The sequence below is a fragment of the Penicillium vulpinum genome (assembly GCF_028829585.1).
Source record: "Penicillium vulpinum strain IBT 29486 chromosome Unknown utg000003l_segment0_segment0, whole genome shotgun sequence".
Lineage (NCBI taxonomy): Eukaryota > Fungi > Ascomycota > Eurotiomycetes > Eurotiales > Aspergillaceae > Penicillium > Penicillium vulpinum.
The window spans coordinates 3178798-3198787 of record NW_026643243.1 but is presented as its reverse complement, the minus strand read 5'-3'; the positions used below and the strand labels follow the sequence as shown (position 1 = coordinate 3198787).

The following is a 19990-nucleotide window of genomic DNA, read 5'->3' as shown; positions in this document are numbered from 1 at the left end:
CAGTGAGGAGGGGAAAAATACAATGAACTCAGAAATGTAGTGCTTTATAAGGTAAACGCCGAATCGGATGCCAGGGAGACCTTCAAAAGAGTAACAAAGGGTAACACGGATGATGTTCCGCTTCCGCCTCTCCGATCCGTCTACATACTCTTTATTGGTTGACGAGATAGCATATCGTTACATCATATAGTAGTAGGTTATACATAGTTATACTAATTATACTACTGACGTATGTGCGACATAAAACTATCCATAGGTTATCTACTATATACAATGCATTATATGCATAATGCATGGATATTTGCAGGTGGTTTGCCTACCAGCTAGCAAAGAAAAGCAATCAGAATCTTTGATTAGCAACAGGACTAAAAAATCAGTTCAAGTTTGTAAGTCTGTATCATAATCTTAGCCCCAAAAAGCTCTTGAAGAGTATTTGGGCACTTTTACTTGTCCAACATCCCTTACATCCCCAAGTGTTGAACCAACATGGAAGTGGCCAGAACTAAGTCTTATCCATGGATACTCCATTAAGAGGCGGAAGGCGGATAGAGATCCGTATATATTCCGGATTGTATAGATATCTTGACTAAATGGCCCCGATACAAGCCGATGCAGTAAAATATTTCAATAATGAGGCCACACAGTACTAGAAATATCCTTGCACTATAAACCTAAAAGGCTAGCTTTCCCCGTTGTCTTTGTTTATACCACGCCAGACGTGTTCTCCCTTCCTCCCCAAGATTCCTCCACGACCATTACCCACAATGTTGCAATCAATGGATGCTGTTCTCAATGATCTTTTTGAAAGTTATGCCGAGCAGGGCTTTCTTTCGGATGGTCCCCCGCTGGTCAAGCTCTCAGACCCTTATTACGAGACCTGGGAGGATATAGCCAGCCAACTCCCAAACCTCATCCAAACAAGCCAGATCCGCGAGACAATCGATAAAATGCCCGTCTACACAACTGAGCATCTTCAAACAGAACCAGAATGGCGACGAGCATGTGTTATTATGGGATATCTCGCTCATGCCTATATCTGGGGAGGAGAGACCCCAAAAGATGTAAACACACACCACTCTTTCCTTTCTGTTCGAACAAAGTCCTCCTAACATCCAGACAATAACAGAGACTCCCCCTTCAATCTCAAAGCCCTTTCTTGAAATATCAGTACACCTCGAACTTCCTCCCTGCGCCACCTACGCCGGCCTCACACTATGGAACTTCACACATTCCCACCCAGAGGCAGATATCACAGACCCGGACAATCTCCACGTTCAGACCTCCTTCACCGGCACAAAAGACGAGGAGTGGTTCATGGTCATCTCCGTCGCTGTTGAAGCCAAAGGCATCAAGCTGATCTCACTGATGCGGGACGCTTTCAAGGCAGTTGCTGCCAACGACGTAGACCTACTCACTGCCCTCTTGTACAGGTTTGCCGACGGTTTGAGTGATCTCACATTGACTCTGAAGAGGATGTATGAGCACAACAAGCCAGCTGTCTTCTTTCATCAGCTTCGGCCGTTCTTGGCTGGCAGCAAGAATATGGGTCATGCGGGCCTTCCCAGGGGTGTGTATTATGATGTTGGTAATAGTGATGGAGTGGAAAGACCAGAGAATTGGTTCCAATTGAGTGGCGGGAGCAATGCACAAAGCTCGCTCATCCAGGCACTTGACATTTTCCTTGGTATTAAACACTCTGCGACGGATGGGAAACAAGCTGCTGGCCCGAGTTTTATTCAGGTAAGCACATCGCGGGATAGTCATTGGTCTTCAGAGTCGCTATCTCTAGATATATGCGAATAAGTATTAACACCAGAGACAGCAAATGCGAGACTACATGCCTGGTCCGCATAGGCGCTTCCTTGAAGACCTGTCTGCTCGATCTAATGTTCGTTCGTTTGTACTCGACTCGCCGGTTCAACAGCTCAAGGATTCATACAACGCAGCTGTCAATGAGCTCAAGGCTTTTCGCGATACACACATCCAGATGGTCACTCGATACATTGTCATGGCGTCGAGACGACCTAATCCAGTTGAACAGGGAAAAGACAGAATGAATCTAGCCACGGCTAGCTCTCAAATGAATGAAGTAGGAGCGAAAACTAAGCTTTCTGGGACTGGTGGCACGGACTTGATACCCTTCCTCAAACAGACCAGAGACTCGGTTCAAGATGCCAAATGCTAGGTGCTCGGATGGAACTGTGATGACTGAACGAAAAATTTGTGACATATACTTGTTTTTTTCATATTGTAAATTGATATTGATTGACTTCCACCGGTCCTATGGTTCAAAATGAACTTCTTAAAACAGATAATCATATCACGAACTACCATAAGATGCATCCCGCGATCTTGAGGTACATCAACGGTGATAGGACTGTATCCTTGTAGGATTTCCCCTTTCCCAGGCAAGTTGCAGACCATTGCAAATTTGGTATGAATGTGCGTTGAATAAAATCCTCGGTGCATTCCCGACCCTCTAAAGCATGGCCTGCAATGTTCCACCTCGCGGGTAACGAGAAAAGCATCCCGAGTGCTAGGGACAAAACTGCGATGACGCAGATATTAGAGCCTGTTGCTCGTGGCTGGCATATAATGCAATAGTCGTGAGAATTGGGTGGAAACAGACAGGCTGGATCTTGCGGCTAGGCGGATTATCAACGGTGTAAAGACACGAACTTCGACTGTTGAAGGCAGTAGAGCCACTCAAAGGGTCCCAGAACCGAGGAAAGTTCGAACCACGATGGTGAGGGTTATTTGCCAGGCACATTCTGACCGGGAGGGTGCTCAAAAGTCAACTATACAGCGGCCATGGCCTGGGTTCTTGGCTTAAGAGAAGTGCGTGAAGTAATCACCGCTTTTTCGTGTTGGCGGGCACACCCTCGCTCTCTCGCAGCTCGGCCAGATACTTCTCTCTCTCGATCAGCCGCTCCTTCTCTTCCCTGATCATCTGCTCAACTGTTTGAGTGGCCTCCGCCATGCGATCAAGCTCTTTCCTCTCGGTCATCCGACTGTATGGATTCCCGGGCGCATCATTCATCGGAATATCCGCCGTCCTGCCCTGCCCAATCTGCTTGGTATTCTTTCCCTTGCTCTTTCCAGGCTGGCCACCAGCAAAGCCTCCGGTGAGGATCTCGTAGAACGGCTCAACAGGCTCATTAAAAATGATCTCTTCGTAGTTCTGGCTGATGACAGTTTCCCGACGTTCTTTCATTCCCTCCGCATCTGGGCCGTAAGGGTGTAGCTTCAGACTATGCCACAGGGTCTGGGGCTTCTCATTTGACTCGGGCACAAAGTAGAGTTTGATCTGGATTTCGAATTCACCCCAGCCAGTCTCGGAAACTTCGAAGGGCGGCTGCTCGATCGAGCGCACATTATGGGCGTATGTCTCGTGCAGCTTGAATTGGACTTTCTTTAGCCAGTAGGAGATGTCCTCGCCGTTAACTCCCTTGACAAATATCTCCCACCTGTGGGTGTGGTCTGGAGGGCAGTTCGGGGGCTTCTGCTCGGGATCGAAGGGGTGCGCTATACTGCCAAATACTGTGTTTATTAGCTTGTGACTGTCGGTGATAATGCGACCTTCACGGACATACCAAATGGTCGGAATACCGAAACGCCCTGATAGCGCGTTAGTTTGATTTTGGTATTTCTCGTGGTTTTTGGCTTACCCTGACACGCTTGTTTCCCGTTGCAGATGGCATCTTGTTAAGTTGATTGTAGACTGTAGAACCAGATGAGAACGGATTGTCTAGAGCAAGGGCGCAAGAATGTCCCGGAAGAAGGATAATCCGTCGTGGCTCAAGTGGCCCGACAAGAAGGCGAATGATACCGAATGATGCCAACTTTAAAGTCCCACAAAAGACAATTATCTTGAACTATTTAACTGTTTTGCTTATTGAAGAGTTTGATACGTGTGGCTAATTCCTCAACTCGGCTCTAAAGTCTAAATTGCGAGTATTGCTCTGATACTTTGGTGATATCATTCTCCGGAGCTATTCCAAAAGCTACAGCATGCAGACCAAAAGACTAGTTGTCGCCGGGGGAAGCGGTTTTTTGGGTTTGTGGTGCCCATCCAGTGCAGAATATTGATATCGTTTTACTGACTAGCTATTCTAGGATCCAGAATCTGTAAAGCCGCAACAGCAAGGGGATGGACAGTTACATCATTAAGGTAGCTTTCCCACTTGTGTATGGATCTACAGAAGAGCACTATGCTGATATTTGTCTAGTCGATCTGGTGAGCCCCGGTGGGAGACAGTAACCGATTCTCGGGAACGGCCCAGCTGGGCAGGCTCCGTGGAATGGGCTAAGGCCGATATCCTCAAACCAGAGAGCTACAAGTCACATTTGAATGGTGCCTCTGCTGTTGTCCACACAATGGGCATTCTCTTGGAAGCTGACTACAAGGGCGTTGTGCAAGGGAGAGAACCAATTATCAGTGGCCTACAACGAGCGTTTAGTACATCTAAGCTTGGAAGCCAAAACCCTCTATCAAGAAAGGAGGGCGAGGCTTTGGAGCCAAAGGAAAAAGATGGGCAGTTGACCTATGAACTGATGAACCGAGATTCAGGTGTGTACACGAGTCCTAAAGTCCGTTTCGAAAGTTGACACATGTGTGATTTAGCAATTGCACTAGCCCAAGAGTCCAAGAATGAGCATGTTCCGGCCTTCGTTTACATCTCGGCGGCAGCCGGGGCTCCGCTTCTGCCGGCTAGGTACATCAGTACTAAAAGAGAAGCAGAGGCAACTATCACATCCACCCTCCCAGACCTACGAAGCATCTTCATACGCCCGGGCTTCATGTACGACTCAAGTCGGAAGTTCACGCTGCCAATTGCAATGGGTGGCTTTGTTGCCTCGGAGTTCAACATGCTCCTCGGGAACAAGCTTGGGTTCCTTGGAAGTATGGCTGAAAAGCCCCTCAAAGTCGATGTTGTGAGCGAAGCGGTGGTCGAGGCATTGGAGGATGAGTCCACCAAGGGTGCAGTCGGAACAAAACAGATTGAGGCACTTGCAACAAAAGCCTGGCGAAAGACGATGCTTTAGGTCTGTCGACTGACCCAGTGACTTGTATGTTTGTAAAACAACGTTTGTATTTTTTTTTTTTGCAGAGGGGTAAACGCATGGAATCTCTGTTGGTTGATTGATGCCTTGTCCAAGTATAGCTGTACAGCTCGGGACTTCCACTCATGTAAAATATCGCAATCAATTTCACGTTCAAATTAGATCATGGTGCCACGTTCGAAGCTATCCCGAATTTCGGTGGTGTACTAGAAAACTGTTAGCAAAGCGATCACACAAAGACCAATCAAGGGAACACTAACCTTGTTGTAGAAGCGAGCGAGTTTCTGGTTGAACTGCCTGTTCTTCTCGTTGATGTATGTCACATCCGCATCATCATCGCCACCACGTCGCTCCTTGCGTTTCTTCAGGCGCACCTCCTCTGCCTTCTGGATATCGTTGACCAATCTGTCAACAGCTGCCCGGTCTGGTTTGCTGTCCGTAAAGCCAGTCGAGTCAGCAGTAGAATAGAAGCTACCGTTCTTATCGATTGCAATCATTTCACCGTCCTCGGTCTCCACAATCTCGAGATCGCCGTTGGCTGCGGCTCTTTCGATCGCAGCAAGTTTTTCTTTCTCGTAGGATTCCAAGTTCGGGGCCATTTCTCTCAATTGTCTCTTGTAAATTTTGCGGGCATCTTGAGTGTAGTCCTGGAAAGCCACGTTATCTCGATGACGCTGTTTCTTCTCCATGCGCCTGTCCCACTTTTCCGATTCGTCGACTGTCCAGTCCCATGCGCGCTTACGTTCGAAATCTTCTCCATCGGCTTCCGTGTCTGCTTTGAGAAGGTTGTGCGAGGCGAATGCATGTTTGCGGGACAACGTATTTAGCAGAGCTGGGTCGGTACTCAGACGCTGGGACTCGGCTGCAGTCTCTTTTAAGTTGCGCTCCGTTGCGGATTTCTATATTTTGTGTCAGTCATGTGAAGGGATTGAACTGGCCAAGCCTATTGATATGCGCAGGTCATTTTTAGGACTACTTACAGCTCGAGCCTGCAGGGCTTTAAACCTATTCATTCTCTCACGCGCTTTGGATGCACCATCATCCTTCGTGCCATCTGCTTGAGTTTCGGCCTTGTTTTCGGAAGCTGCAACTAGTGGTTCGCTCGTGTTCTCGGTCGGTTGCTCAATGGGCTGTTCTTGGCTCGTCTCATCCTTCACGGATTTATCCGCATTTCTGGTTCGAACCATAATGCTCTCGTGGTGATCAATAGGTAATTAGCAGTTATGGATAGAAAGCAGTAATTTTTTTGTTGACAGCCAGATTGATAAGAAATGGAAGCTAGTTGAAGATGAAGTAAAAGCGCGAATGCGGGTCCAATACCGCCTCACACACCGCCCTTGATCTGCTGGTCAACCCCCAGACTTGACCCCCTTATCGGCCCGTGTTTATCTGGTTCTCCACATCTCAGATCAGCTTTACTCATAGTCGACATGGGAGGGCTGCATGGTCGAGTGCTGCTGCTGCAATCAAGGCGACGACTCAGCTCTGGAAACGTGTTTTCACGTCAATCAATGCGCAGCTTCTATCCTGCCACAACTAAACGACCCCATGACCCATCACCATCTGAGCTGCTTCGATTCGCCTTGAGAGATTCAACTGAGCCAATTCATGACTCTAATTCTAATGAGGCCTTATCTGCGTATCTTCGTGGACTTTTTGTCACTGAATGGAAGCTCAATGCTCCACCTGTCCCATTGTGGACCTCTCTCAAAGGATTTACCTCGCGGGACCAAGAGCTGTTGTGGGATGCCAATATCGACATCACCGATGTCTCTTCCCTGCGGAGTCTAATTGAGAGATATGTCAAAAACCAATATGCAGCAGAGATCTTGCAGACTGGTAATTGTTTATTGCTATATCACGCTTTACAACGCTGTCAACGGAAAAACACATTGGCAGAAATCCTATTGCTTCTACGTGACTTGTTTGCAAGATTAAAACGTCTCCAGCTTCCTATCCAGCCTGAACTGTACTCTATAGCGTTATATTTTGCCTCTCTCGATCTTTCGCCTTCAGATCTCAGGCACTTCTTGGATGACCACCGCCACAAGGACCTCCCAGCCCTAGGTCGCAAGGAAAGTTTGCAGGTAGTCCGATATTGTTCTGAAGCACTTGACTGTAGAATCTTTGAGGACCCATACTATGACCCCAATCCTATCCTTTCTGTGACCACAGGCGAAGAAGAGCTCGTGACCAAACCCCACAATCTGCATGATATCTTGTTCTGGACACAGACACAATCTACTGATCAAATTGACAACCGATTCAATTTTGAAAACAACGCCCAGGACTATATCTGTTTACTTGCTAGGCTCGGGAATGATGAAGTACTTCACAGATGCTGGTCTCATTTCCTGGAGAATATTCAGCCTAAAAACTATCACAGCTGCATTGCTGCCTATCAGATAGTGCTGGCTCTGATCCAAAATGTTCAGTCCGAAACAGCGGTGAAATGGCTGGAGGATATCTCTCAAAAATGTGGTGATAACCTGCCATTTATTGCGAAGTTCCCGAATCTTCGATCCTTCCTTAGTGATCCTATTGTGGGTGAGGCAATACCTGACCTAGTGAGAGGAGAGGACTACCTTGAACTACTTGAGTTTTGCCTTGAGGATATGGACCGAAGGATGGGTGTTCAATGGAGCCCTGAGAGTGAAAGCCATTTCAGTACAGCCTTGGACCCCTCAGAGTCAATCTACGAACCATTTCAGGATCAACTTTTGCCCAAAATCGGTAACAAATATGTTGGCCCTGATCATGGAGGACAGTTATATGCAGAACTTCGCGTTCATGGCTGTTCCAAGTCTCCGGCTGCACTGGGCAGGGTTGTAGATATGTTGAATGACCACGACGGACAGTCTCAAAAGGTCATCACTCATCTCGATTACAATATGACACGGCTTGATGGGCTTCGCTCAAAGTTTGAATCACTCGAACTCCGATGGGTACCAGAACACTCACCGATAGAATTTTCCAACTCCCAAATTCCGGCGCTACGCGACTCTTCTGAGCCTACCCCATCTACCCTAGGCCTTATTCGGGCTCGCTTGATCATTCATGGAGTTCCTCAAATGGGAATCGATAACTTACACTTGATGCAACTCGGTTGCATGGATATGCGGTATGGCCCAGATCATCCATGGCAGCCATCAGGATACATCGTGGTTTGGGACCGTCATTGCGGTGAACTCCTTGGGCTTTATGTCGGGCAGGGTACCGGGGTGATTGATTGTGGACCAGCGCCTTCAGATGGTCCCCTCGGTGCCTTGATGCATCTCACGCTCTCGACCAATCCTGACGAGCGAACATATTATCCTAGTGGCACACGCACTCATTCTCGAAATTGCTGGGGACCTTACTATTTGGATGTAGATCCAAGTGCAGATCTAGAGTATGAAGTGTTTCCATACGTGTGAAATACCCATAGAATCATGAAATATCATTTGGAGAGATGAATGATGGATCTTGATATAAACAGAGCGGGGATGTGCTTCGGCAGAATCTAGATGTACCACAACGTAAGGTTGTAACCGCCTGGAATATACCCTTTTCAGCTGCTCTACCTTTTCCAGTATCACTCCCATATTCTCAAGAAGTAAGCGATAGCTTTACAATATTCTGCTACCTCTAGAATCCAACTGGGATGTCCCTACCCATGAACCTACAGCCTATCGATGAACGATTTCCATCGGCACCCCGCTCACTAGGGCCACGATCTCAGCTCGGTTTCTCTCGGTGATCAGGGAGATCATCAGCCAGTGACACGCATTGAGATTGATTTTCCTTCCACAAAATGGGGTGTCAAGCCACCCACGACATTTGCAATGTCAGGATCGTCGGTAAGGATGAGGGCACGTCACCCATTTGATATCCAAGCATTTGCCTTCGAAATCTTAAGATGTGCCTAACTATGAATGGTACGTCTGTCAGAATATCTTTTCCTATTCTGGTCGGTTGTGAGACAATGAGCACATGGAGACCCGGGTTGCACTCCCTGCAGCAAGCCGCAACCGCAGCTCCACAAGGCTCCCAAAGAGACAGCATGTTATTGGGGACTACCGGGGAATCACCGGAGAACTATAAGGAACAATCAATGCGGCCACAATGGTATATCATAGGGCATTCGATTCTCTAAAAATTGCAGTGAGGTCATTTGTGATCTGTGTCTAGTCTAAAGTCGACGGATGATGAACTAGGAGGCTCACGAGATCCGAGTCCCTACATCTACCGATGAGCTAGATCAAATGGGTCACCCTTGACTGCATTTCCAGGTTTATTGCAATCCCACTATTGGAGCTACTTCTACCATAATCAGGCTACAAACCTCACATAGCATAGCCCACAGGATCGGCATATGATGTCGACTATCCTTCTAAACAATAAATCTCAAACGCTTGGACCCATTTAGTTTTCGTCATATTGCAGCTACTTTGCCGATCGATCTGACAAAAAAGATCCTTTCCCCAATTAGAAATGTTTAAAATCCACTGGAGACCCACGGAGGATAATTGGTGAGAACTGTTTAATTTTGAGGAAAAGCTATCTTTATATTGGTTTCCCTGAAAATCTTTACTAATTGTACCTTCGAAACTACACTAGGGACATCATATGATGACTTTAGTCACTAAAGTCATCACCAAGATCAAAGTCAGCCCACTATCAGAGAGTCCCAACTAGTTTTCCCCCATTTATGGAGATCTTTTTATTTTTCCTGCCAAGCAACGGTCGAACGCCAATCACCGCGCCTCAGGCTCCAGCCACTTGAAAACCGGATAGGCTGAAGGCTTGTCCCATCTCTTTTGCAAAAAGTCTGCAAATTTGCTACTCTATTAGGAGTTCTTTTCTCTTATATATTTTGGTATACGACAATCCTTGGCCCACTAGACCGGTTCGCAAAAAGGCATATTTCCACAAGGACTTTGTTATCTCTTTTTGGGGCCATTCGCACTATCCCGATAGGTCAAAAACAACTACGACACCGCGAGATTCAATTTCCCCCAAAGCTTCTTGTATACAAGTTCCAGAACGACTTTCATATCTGAACGTCTTTCGAGAAATTGAAATATATAAATATTATATATATATATATATTTCACAAGATATCTTTTTCTATCAGGAACAGGGTGCTATATAGTATTCATCTTCCCCACGCACTATTTCCCATGTCCCACTTGGTCTTCTCTCGTGGCAAAGCCCGCTCGGCCCGTTCCCCGGCTCTTCCCTTTTTCTCGGTGGATACGCCAATCGTAGCGCTGTCGAGATGTGTTTTGTTGGAAAAACCCCTAAAAAAAAAGTATACTGTTTCTGCAATTTCCACTGTCTTATTCCTTTTGATTGGATAGTTTGGGAAAACTGGACAGGGGTGTCTAGATTTTGCTGTGGGTGTTTTTTTTTCCCGGTTCCTGAGGAAAAGAAAAAAAAAAAAAGTCAGTGACCAAGGAATTCCCCGAGGGAAGTATATATCCCCAAATTTCTACAAAAGGATACCGAAGTGGTGTGATGAGACCTTGCCGTTCACATGCGGCTTATCAGATTATTAACCCATATACTACATTCTTGTCCCCCATATATAATTCGGTTGACTCTCTGATTATCTCTTTTGGTATTCAATGCATCATCTGAAACCAACCCGAATACGGCAATATCGAAACTATACAAGGATCATCTATCGGCGCTTGCGCAAGTCTCCGATAGATGTCGAGGCCACCGCCACAACAATGTGGGAATTCCACACCGGAACGGCCATATATCGATTCGGTCCCCCGCACTCAACACCACGGCCCGATACCCATGCCCTATTCACACCGATATGAGCCTCGACAAGTTCTACCCCAGAACGCTGGGCTCGGAGCACCACTTGCTCCGAGCCTTCCTGCCTTGGTCGTTCCCGAGAGAAGCGCAGATCCCCGATATATGCTCTCCTCCGACAATGCCTACATGAATACACAACCAATGCCGCAAGTACTCCCGCTGCGATACTATCACCACCCGCCGGGGAACTCTGATGCCCGTGGTCCCTACTATGAAGAGAGAACATATCCAACTTCGAGCCATGCCCGTGATTATGATAGTCACCGGAGCTGGACATACGACGTGGAGTCCCAGTAAAGTCCCTCTCTTTTTGTTCCTGTCGATTGAATCACCTCAATCTCTGTCAGTGGTCCTGATGCGATGTTCTTTGGCTTGGGGTTTCGAAACACAATCCATCCTCTCATGTCACATCTGTGCTAGGTTACACAACGCAGGGAGACATTCGAACAAGACCACACAATTCTGACTACGAAATCTATATAGACACAGCAGCAGTTCCACAGCCATGCCCAGCCCCGTCTGGTCAGACAAAAGCGCAGCCGCCTACCCATTCAACCCTATACTAGCCAGCACTCACCAAGACCCGAAACCACAATCCCGAAACGCGAACTACAGAATGCCACATGGCTTTGACAGACTCCTCCACCATGAACCAGAGCCACAACCACTCCTCCCACCACCCAGACGACCATCTACCCAATCTAGATACCATCTCCACATCCGACAACAGCCCATCGCCGCACGAGCCTGCGGCGCAGGTGACAGAGACCGCCGTCCCGTCGACCCACCCCCAATCGTACAGATCCTCCTCACCGACTTTGACTCCAACTCCCAAGAAGACCGGGATCTCCTCCAGGACCCCCGTTTCACGGTGGGCTGTCTACTATTCCCTGTCTCGCCTTCTTTACCATGGGCCGAACCAACACATGCACATCCGCGCGAGCGCGAACGCGAACAGGACCGAGATCAAGACCGGGACCGGAATCGGGATAGAGAGCGAGAACGAGAACGAGAAAGAGAAACAGACGGAATCGCCCGCACAGACGACAATTTCTCAACCCCGTTACTATCTGGCAAAGCCTTCATGTCCCCCTTCTACGTCGACGCCGACCCAGATCCTAACTCCGCACCCGCTCACCCATCCTCCATAGCCGATCTGTATCCTCCCAACCCTCCTCACCATGTCTACAACCACGCCGCCTCGCGCCTCCACCAGCCAGCTACCTTCTTCATCTTTGCCGACCTCTCGATCCGCTCGGCGGGCCTCTACAGGCTCCAGTTCCGATTGATGAATTGGGGTTCTGTTGAGGATACGGGACAGTCGATGCCGATTCTTGCGGAGGCGTGGTCTGATCCGTTCCGCGTTTATCCTGCGAAGGATTTTCCTGGGATGAGAGATTCGTCGATTCTTGCGGAGGGGCTGAAGGAGCTTGGGTTTGTAGAGTTGAAGACTAGGGGCCATGGGAAGGGGAAGGGGAAGAAGAGGCAGTAATTGGGAGTTCTTGTCATTTTTTGGGGGGATTCTTTTCTCTTCTTCTGTTGTGTTGATATTATCATCCTTCGAACCTCTTGGTTGTTAGTTTGGAGTCTGTGAATGGTTCTCGGGTTGGCACGAGGAAAGGAAAACTTGGATTCAGGGATGAAACAGGGATGGCGTTGGATTCTTTTTTTTTTCTCGATCATAACGACAGTTCTGATATTTTGCTTTCTCTTTCTGTCAGTTTGGCATGGAAATATGAGGCAAGATGAGATATGAATGCTGGAAGGTGTGGGGAGGGGAAGGGGGGAGATACATAGAAGACAATGTATCAATCAAGGCCCAAAAAGAAACATCGCTAGGATACATAGTGGGATACAGGCCAAGAAAAAAAATGTACAGCAAAGATAAAATATTTAACTAATCCTCAAGAGCTTAGGAGGTAGACCAGGGTTGAAGCTCTCATCTTCCCACTTATTCTTCATCTCCACCAGGCTTTTTCTCGATAACGCGGTCGGAAGACCCATTTTAGCAGTAAGCTTGTACATCTCACGGCTCTTCTCCATATCGCCATCCTCTCGAAAGAGCATGGCTAAGATATACCCGGCCTCATTGTTCCCCTTCTCAAAAGCAAGCTCGTACCAATCTATCGCAAGCATGCGGTATGACTTGCGATCTAAGGGTTGATTGAAAAATGTATGAACCCATTTTGTTATAGGTTCAAAGGGTCTCAACCAGGCGCTGCGTGTGGCATTGGTCTGTTCCATCTCCTTGGCGTATATCTCTGCCTCTGTCGCAAATTCGCCTTGGAAGGTGCGATAATAAAAATTGGCAATGTAAAAGCAAGCTGGAGTGTGTCCCCCCAGCGCAGCATCAGCCATGTACGACTCGTACACATCGTATTTGTTGGGTTCATCCGTTCCCAACACGGAGATGGCATAGTCAGTCATGGCGACTGGGTCGTTGAACTCCAAGGCGGCTCGGCGCGTGGTCTTAAGAATGCCCCGAAGACCCTGTTCCTTCTCAACAGCAACAGCGTACATCCGCCAGGGCGAATCAAAGTGATCTCGTAACATTATATCCTCCCAGTGCCTAGGGGGCACGGTAGTAGGTTGTAGGTATGGCAGAATCTTCTGCTCCAGAAGCTGGGCGGCTTGTGCATTTTCACCGCGCCAGAGGAGCAACTTGGCATATAGCATAATCGCATGAGGGAATTCGTCTTTGAGAGCCAAGTCTCTCACCTGCGATATGTACTCGTTGTTCCGGTAAATGTCCACACCTGTAAGGCCGAGATACCGGTTCACAACTATGATAAGAGCTCGGCGCGAACCCGCTTTTGCACAACTGGTCAACGCCCACTGCCGGACGTATTCGCCCATTGGAAGCTGTCCAACAATGACCGCGATTCGATAAACAGCGTCGACATCTATAACAAAGTGCGTATATTTAGTACCGGTATGTTCAATCCGTAGCCTTTCACTGGATAATCATTTGTAACTGACCTATTGAGATACTCCGAGCAAGACTTGCGGAAGGGCGCTGCGAGAACGCAAGCTTGATCAACTGTTCACCCACGGACCCGAACGTCGCTAGGTTCAGACTCGGCGGCAGGAAGGGACGATAGGTCTCATAAATTATGGGTTTGAATTGCTTGAACTCAGCAAGTATTGGTTCAACATGGGCAGTACAATAACCATTCCAAAATCCGTCACGGTCTAAATTACGACCGTTTTTGGTTCTCAACTCATTCGGTGTTACCCCGCTCCTCTCTTGTTTCCGAGCAGATGGTGCTCGGGGAGAAGGCCTAACAGCTGATCGAGTTTGAGTGGTGTGGAAGAGTCGTTTCGATGTAGTTTTGTCGCTGTTGTTAACAGCTCGAGCGGTGCAAGCTTGCGCGCCGTGACGCAATGTGTGGGCTTTTGGAAAGAGAGATTGATGTAATTGACGCCATTGTAACGGCAAAATCAATGGTCTAGCCATTGAAAAGAGTGTGGAGGGGAAATGGTGGAGGTGGGTGAGAGGAGAGGATTTCTCTAGTTCAAGTTTTGGAGGTCGGGAACTTCGCCGCGAAGCTACTCCGACATTTAGACCTACCAATTTGAATATACGCCAAAGTAGTATTTGAAGACATTTACTGCTTTTAAAAGTAATAAAATAGCATCGATATGCTAAATGCATCAATTAACCAAACGAGCCTTCTGTACCAGATGGTCCCCAGAACACAATGCGTATAATGTACATTTTGCCTTGATCTGCCAGGCCAAACACAATAAATGCTCAACAAGATCTCTCAAAAGCAAGAATCCAAAGGGGAAAAAATAAAGGATGAAAAGATCATAACAACAAGATCTTCTCCAACTCTCTTCCAATCTATCCTCCTCCCCGTGCCTAAATAATAAACAGCTTTTACTCCATAGTCACCTTGGCACCGAGCACCTTGAACGTCTCGATGAGCTTCTCCGCCTCCTCCTTGGGCACGGACTCCTTCAGAACCTTGGGCGCAGACTCAACGAACTTCTTGCTGTCCACCAGCGACAGGCCGAGCATGGTCTTGATCTCCTTGATGACCTTAGGCTTGGAGGTGGGCTCAAAGGATTCGAGCTTCAGGTTGAACAGCGTCTTCTCGGCCGCGGCGGGAGCAGCCTCCTCCTCCTCAGCGGCAGCAGCAGCACCGGGGGCACCACCACCGGCGGCCATGGCGAAACCGCCAACGGGAAGGTCGGGAATGTTCAGGCGGGTCTATGCAAACATTTTAATTAGCAATGGTTAGGATAAACACCTCAATTGAGGAGAGTTAAGATGGTAGATATAGATATATGCAAGCTAGCATTTCCTATTTGGAAATCCATCATGTGTAGATTGTCAAACCCACCTTCAAGCTAGACACCAGGTCGGCAGTTTCGAGCAGCGTCAATGTGCTGATCTGGTCGACAATCTGGGAGATCTTGGAGTTGGTAGCAGCAGCAGGGGCTGCCTGGGTGGACTCGCATCGCCGGCTGCTGGGTGTGCGACGGGCTGTGAGGTATGTAGCGGAGGTCGCGATGCGCAGGGAGGACGGGCGGACGGAGCCGGAGAGCTGTCTGGCGCAGCGGGCTGCGGCCTGGGTGGAGAAGGACATGGCGGAGGTGAGAAAGAGGCGGTAAGCTCCAGAGAATGGGAAATTAGAGAAGTGTGGTGGGGATTGGAATCGCGGCTCGTTGATATCAAGACCGAAAGGAAACACTCGAGGAAAATCTAGGAGTGCCACGTGATACACATTATGCCTCAGGCATCTTTATCTATCTAGTTATCAGGTAAACACGGCGGAAGCAAAACATAGTGCAATCAACTACATCTTCTGATGTGTTTATATCAATTCTTTCCTTGTAAGGTATATACGAAAAGACCAAAGAAAAAGAATGCTGGAACAGAAAGGCAGTCCAATTTACAATAGTTCTCAAAAAGCATATCATCGTACGAAGATCTATCAGGCCTCATATTATCAAACAGCATCCAGACCCTCATCGCTCCTTTTTTAAAGAAAAATTTAGTCCTGGTCCCAGTCACCTCCACCCTGCGGAGGCTTGGGGCCTCCCGCCTGTCTCGAGACAATGATCTGGTCGACACTCAGCACCGTCCGGGCAGACTCACTGGCCAGACGGATCGCAGACATCTTCGTAGCCATAAGATCTAGAATACCCTCCTCAACAGTGTCCAGGGTGCCGTCAGAGTCGCCAATCTCAAGGTCCACACCCGTAGTCCAGTATGGTTCCTCTTCTTCAGACGAGCTGCCCTCTTCCTCGTCATCCTCCTCGGAAGATGACTCGCCAGCAGTAGCGGTGCGGTGGTGTGCGGTGTAAAGACGCGAAAGAACCTCGGTGGCATCGAGACCGGCAGACTCGGCGAGTGTGCGGGGGACGACCTCGAAGGCCTCGGCGAACTTGCGGATGGCATACTGGGGCAGACCGGGGGTTCGGTCGGCGAAGTTGGAGATACGCTCAACGAGCTGGATCTCCGTGGCACCGGCACCGGGCACGAGACGGGGATCCTTGGTAATGGCCTTGACGACGTTGACGCCATCGTCGATGGCACGCTCGACGTCCTCCAGGTGGTTCTGTGTAGCACCGCGCAGAACAATGGTTGCTGTGCGGGTGATGGCGTTGGCATCCTCCTGGCGGAAGACGGTCACTCGGTCACCGCCAATCTCGGTCGTCTCGACAACGTCGATCTGGCCCATCTCATCGGGCATAGGAGCACCCAGGCGAGCTAGAGGTGTGGCACCGACAACGCGGCACAAGCGGCGGAGCTCGAACTTGGACAGGATCTTAATGACCAGGATATTGAAACGGTTGAGGTAGTGCATGGCCAAATCACCCACAGTGGAGCCGGCAACGACCACACGGAGGCCGGAGTCGTAGAGCTCTTTAATGGCAGTCTCCAATCGGTCCTCCTCACCCGCGGTGAAGTCCATCATCTCCTGAGCATTCTTCAGGAGAACTGTGCCCTTGGTCTCGGTCTGGCTGATATCGATAGGGCAGCTGAAAACGCCGACCTTGGCCCTGCTGGCCTTCTTGATAATTCCATCGGGCTCCCGGGGGAAGACCATACCCTTCACCACTTTCGACTGTTCCAAGCTACCACCCATGATCTTAACGACTCGCACGTTATCGACGTTGAAGTTAAGAGGGTTCTTGGGCAACACAGCCAGAACCGCCTCCGCAACCAACGCAGCCAGGGTATCCTCTGTGCCAGACTGCTTAGAGGCCACTACTGTGCGGAGAGCCTTGCTCAACTCTGTTGCCGATCGCATATCCTGGAGTCTGTCGACCTCGAGCTCTAGACGAAGTCAGAAACATTCCCTCGTTTGTACATCGACAGACTAATCATTTGGGGGGTTGGAGAAACATACCCTCTAGGACCGACAAGGCAAAGTTCTGAGCCTTTTCGTATCCGGAAACAATATCACTCGTCTTGAGACCCATGCGGATCAACTCCTCTGCTTTCTTCAACAATTCACCGGCCAACACAATAACCAAGTTGGTACCATCTCCCATCTCCGCATCCTGCTGCTGACTCGCCATAACAAGCAGCTTAGCAGCAGGGTGAACAACATCCAACTCACGAAGAATTGTAGCCGCGTCGGAGGTCAAAATCATCTTTTGCAGGTGGTTGATGACGATCTTGTTGCGGCCATAGGGGCCCAGGGAGGTCTGAACGGTGCCTGAGATAGCCTGGCAGGCTTCGATATTACGGATAACAGCTCCATCTTCAGCATCGTGACTATACAGCAGGTAACACAGATCAGTCAATTGACTTGTCTCTTTTTGAGGGGGCCAGATAAGGAGGTCCCTATTGCGGTGGGTTTTCGGGCTTCCCGACTTTTCGAACTCACCTCTGGTATCCGGGCTTGAAGAGCCCCGCCTGGGAGGGACCTGGAATTGATAGTGACATGATATTTGGTCGCGTCCGAGAGAGATACGACTGGATATCAAAAAGGTTGAATGTGAGGGAATGGATGGAGCTGTTGTGCCGGGCAATTTTTGGAGCTGCGGTGGTGGGTTTGCTCGGTTTGCACGAGGGGGAGAGCCCACCAGTTGCCCAAGTGCTTGGCGTAGGCTACATAGATCAGCGATATTACAAGCTCTAATCCTTCATGTGTATATGTGTTTTTGTTTTCATGTTTCCTGAGTTCGGTAATGGGGGATCCTTTTCCTTTTTATTAATACATTGGCTAATGCTATTATACAGTTTTCATCAATGCACTATTGACTTGGATGTTCTGTTGCTCATCTCAAATATGAGACGTGCGAATTATAAGCAGATCGGAAACCAGGCACTAAAGAAGTTAGCAACTTAGCATGTGTGAAAAAGAAAGGAACTCTTACTGTATCCTTTGATAGAGCTACACCCATTCTCCTCGTAGATTGCTTCGGCCTTGTCGAGCCTATTTGGTCGAATTAGTAACAAAATCAGTCAACGCAGGGGAAAAGGCATACCATCCTTGGATGGCTTCCATTCGGTTGTAGCTCTACTATAAGTTAGTTCCCGCCCTTATATAAGTATAAGTCTTCTTCAAGCTTACCGATGGGTGAGTGGACATGAACTGCAGGGGAGCCTGTTTCTCCTGTTCGTACATGCGAGCCCATCTAGCAACTGTCAGCAAAGCCCGAGACGCTGACACATTCTGTCGTATTGACTTACAGTTTGACGGCAGCCTCAGGATTGAAACAAGCTTTGGACATCATCACTGGTAACAGTTGTTAATGACATAATCGCAAGTTGATCCGCAACTTCAAGAGTTCATACTTAATCCGATCTTGTCTGCTTCAGCCTATAGATCAACATTAGCCACGTGACCCTCTAGGAAAACCCAAAAAGGAATCTGTCCTACCTCTTGCGTGCGGGAATTCGGCAAGCTGTACATGAGATTCAAAAGGAAAGAAGAGAATTGCCCGGAGACATCGAACAAGAAAGAGATAACGAACACAGCTCCCAGCGTAATGAAACTGTTGCTCATACGCTCTGCGGGATGATGAGCCACAACATGAGCAATCTCATGTCCCAGTACAGCAGCCAAGCCATCCTCATCTTTGCAGATGGGCAAGATGCCTGTGTAGACGAATACCTTTCCACTAAGCGAAGGAAGCAAAGCTAATCTTAGTCAAGTCCATAACCATAGAACATAGAAAGAATCGACACCATAAACCTACCCAGGAAGCACAAAAGCATTGACCATTCCATCATCCTTGATAACATGGACCTTCCAATCAGCGCCCTCAATAGGTGCCTGCGGGACCAACCGCTGCAGCACCCCATCAACCATACGGGTAAGAGGATGATTATAGGGCAGAACCTTCCCACGCTCGGAGCTGAGAACCTCACGGTAACTCTCTTCGCCCATATTTAGCTCCTGGTGACGAGAGATACAGTTGAACCGTCGCCGACCGGTCATCTCCACTATCTCCGTATTGTATAGATAAAGTCCGGATATTCCCACGCCAATCGCAACAAAGTGGTGGGGTTTTGCATTCTGCACTAAGCGAAAGGCGAGAGGTTGGCGGGCATTGCCTCGGAATCGGTTGTATTGGTTCTGCCTTTGTTGGTAGGGGGATTGGTGGCTTGAGAAGAATGTGCGCCGGTTGCTTGGGGAAGGTGTGCAAAATGAGAGCTGTAATTGGGCTCGGGGTTGTCGTAGTTCAATTTGAGGGCGCAGAGAGGTAGCCCAACGAGTGTCTAATTGAAGCCCGAGTGTATTGTATGAGTGTGACGTTGGAGCTGCTAGTGAGGCGGCCTTAAAGTAGGTGGAGGGCTTCGGCGATAAGAAAGGGTGTGTGTATGCACGGAAAGCGCGCGCCATATATTGACGCAGCATGGTCGAAAGCCGTCTAGCTCTTTATACAAAAGTTGTCAAGGAAACAGAATTTAAAGAATTTGCAATGCTTTAGGTACACCAGACCTTCCCTAGAGAAGTTGCAAGTTGAAGGTCAAGGTAAGCCGGCGATAAGCAGCCACTTTCCCCATCGTGACATCCGAGCTGGAAGCAACGTCATGGATGTCTCCAAAATCCCAACTCTATCGCCTTGAGTATATCCTAGTTTCTTGTTCTAAACGGGGCAAGAGCTTTTGGCTATGGAGGTTATTATTCCTCTAGGGGTCGAC

General features: G+C 48.6%; 10 protein-coding genes across 10 annotated transcripts; 5 read left to right on the top strand and 5 right to left on the bottom strand.

Annotated features, from left to right (window-relative positions):
* Positions 1-764: 764 nt before the first annotated feature.
* Positions 765-2185, top strand: N7479_006291 (indoleamine 2,3-dioxygenase; the record flags this gene model as incomplete). Its single annotated transcript, XM_057253986.1, has 3 exons — positions 765-1061; positions 1117-1740; positions 1817-2185. The coding sequence occupies 3 exons, from the start codon at positions 765-767 to the stop codon at positions 2183-2185; spliced, it is 1290 nt and encodes a 429-aa protein (XP_057107848.1).
* A 666-nt stretch (positions 2186-2851) lies between these two features.
* Positions 2852-3701, bottom strand: yaf9 (YEATS domain-containing protein YAF9; the record flags this gene model as incomplete). Its single annotated transcript, XM_057253985.1, has 3 exons — positions 2852-3540; positions 3594-3618; positions 3669-3701. The coding sequence occupies 3 exons, from the start codon at positions 3699-3701 to the stop codon at positions 2852-2854; spliced, it is 747 nt and encodes a 248-aa protein (XP_057107847.1).
* Positions 3702-4011: 310 nt separating this feature from the next.
* Positions 4012-5046, top strand: horA (ubiquinone biosynthesis protein COQ11; the record flags this gene model as incomplete). The annotated part of the gene is made up of 4 exons (XM_057253984.1): positions 4012-4057; positions 4117-4171; positions 4230-4570; positions 4625-5046. 4 exons carry the CDS (start codon positions 4012-4014, stop codon positions 5044-5046), a joined length of 864 nt encoding a protein of 287 aa, XP_057107846.1.
* A 176-nt stretch (positions 5047-5222) lies between these two features.
* N7479_006288 (pre-mRNA-splicing factor SYF2) lies at positions 5223-6251 on the bottom strand (the record flags this gene model as incomplete). The annotated part of the gene is made up of 3 exons (XM_057253983.1): positions 5223-5270; positions 5325-5963; positions 6045-6251. 3 exons carry the CDS (start codon positions 6249-6251, stop codon positions 5223-5225), a joined length of 894 nt encoding a protein of 297 aa, XP_057107845.1.
* A 243-nt stretch (positions 6252-6494) lies between these two features.
* On the top strand, positions 6495-8480 carry N7479_006287 (uncharacterized protein; the record flags this gene model as incomplete). Its single annotated transcript, XM_057253982.1, has 1 exon — positions 6495-8480. One exon carries the CDS (start codon positions 6495-6497, stop codon positions 8478-8480), a length of 1986 nt encoding a protein of 661 aa, XP_057107844.1.
* Positions 8481-10854: 2374 nt separating this feature from the next.
* N7479_006286 (uncharacterized protein) lies at positions 10855-11172 on the top strand (the record flags this gene model as incomplete). Its single annotated transcript, XM_057253981.1, has 1 exon — positions 10855-11172. The coding sequence occupies one exon, from the start codon at positions 10855-10857 to the stop codon at positions 11170-11172; it is 318 nt and encodes a 105-aa protein (XP_057107843.1).
* A 208-nt stretch (positions 11173-11380) lies between these two features.
* N7479_006285 (velvet factor family protein) lies at positions 11381-12367 on the top strand (the record flags this gene model as incomplete). Its single annotated transcript, XM_057253980.1, has 1 exon — positions 11381-12367. The coding sequence occupies one exon, from the start codon at positions 11381-11383 to the stop codon at positions 12365-12367; it is 987 nt and encodes a 328-aa protein (XP_057107842.1).
* Positions 12368-12768: 401 nt separating this feature from the next.
* N7479_006284 (uncharacterized protein) lies at positions 12769-14332 on the bottom strand (the record flags this gene model as incomplete). The annotated part of the gene is made up of 2 exons (XM_057253979.1): positions 12769-13778; positions 13855-14332. The coding sequence occupies 2 exons, from the start codon at positions 14330-14332 to the stop codon at positions 12769-12771; spliced, it is 1488 nt and encodes a 495-aa protein (XP_057107841.1).
* A 426-nt stretch (positions 14333-14758) lies between these two features.
* Positions 14759-15470, bottom strand: N7479_006283 (mitochondrial 54S ribosomal protein bL12m; the record flags this gene model as incomplete). The annotated part of the gene is made up of 2 exons (XM_057253978.1): positions 14759-15091; positions 15225-15470. The coding sequence occupies 2 exons, from the start codon at positions 15468-15470 to the stop codon at positions 14759-14761; spliced, it is 579 nt and encodes a 192-aa protein (XP_057107840.1).
* A 408-nt stretch (positions 15471-15878) lies between these two features.
* On the bottom strand, positions 15879-19703 carry N7479_006282 (chaperonin-containing T-complex subunit CCT8; the record flags this gene model as incomplete). The annotated part of the gene is made up of 11 exons (XM_057253977.1): positions 15879-17167; positions 17241-17611; positions 17724-17947; positions 18136-18167; positions 18217-18275; positions 18328-18359; positions 18414-18477; positions 18533-18578; positions 18638-18662; positions 18723-18963; positions 19042-19703. The coding sequence occupies 11 exons, from the start codon at positions 19701-19703 to the stop codon at positions 15879-15881; spliced, it is 3045 nt and encodes a 1014-aa protein (XP_057107839.1).
* Positions 19704-19990: the final 287 nt, after the last annotated feature.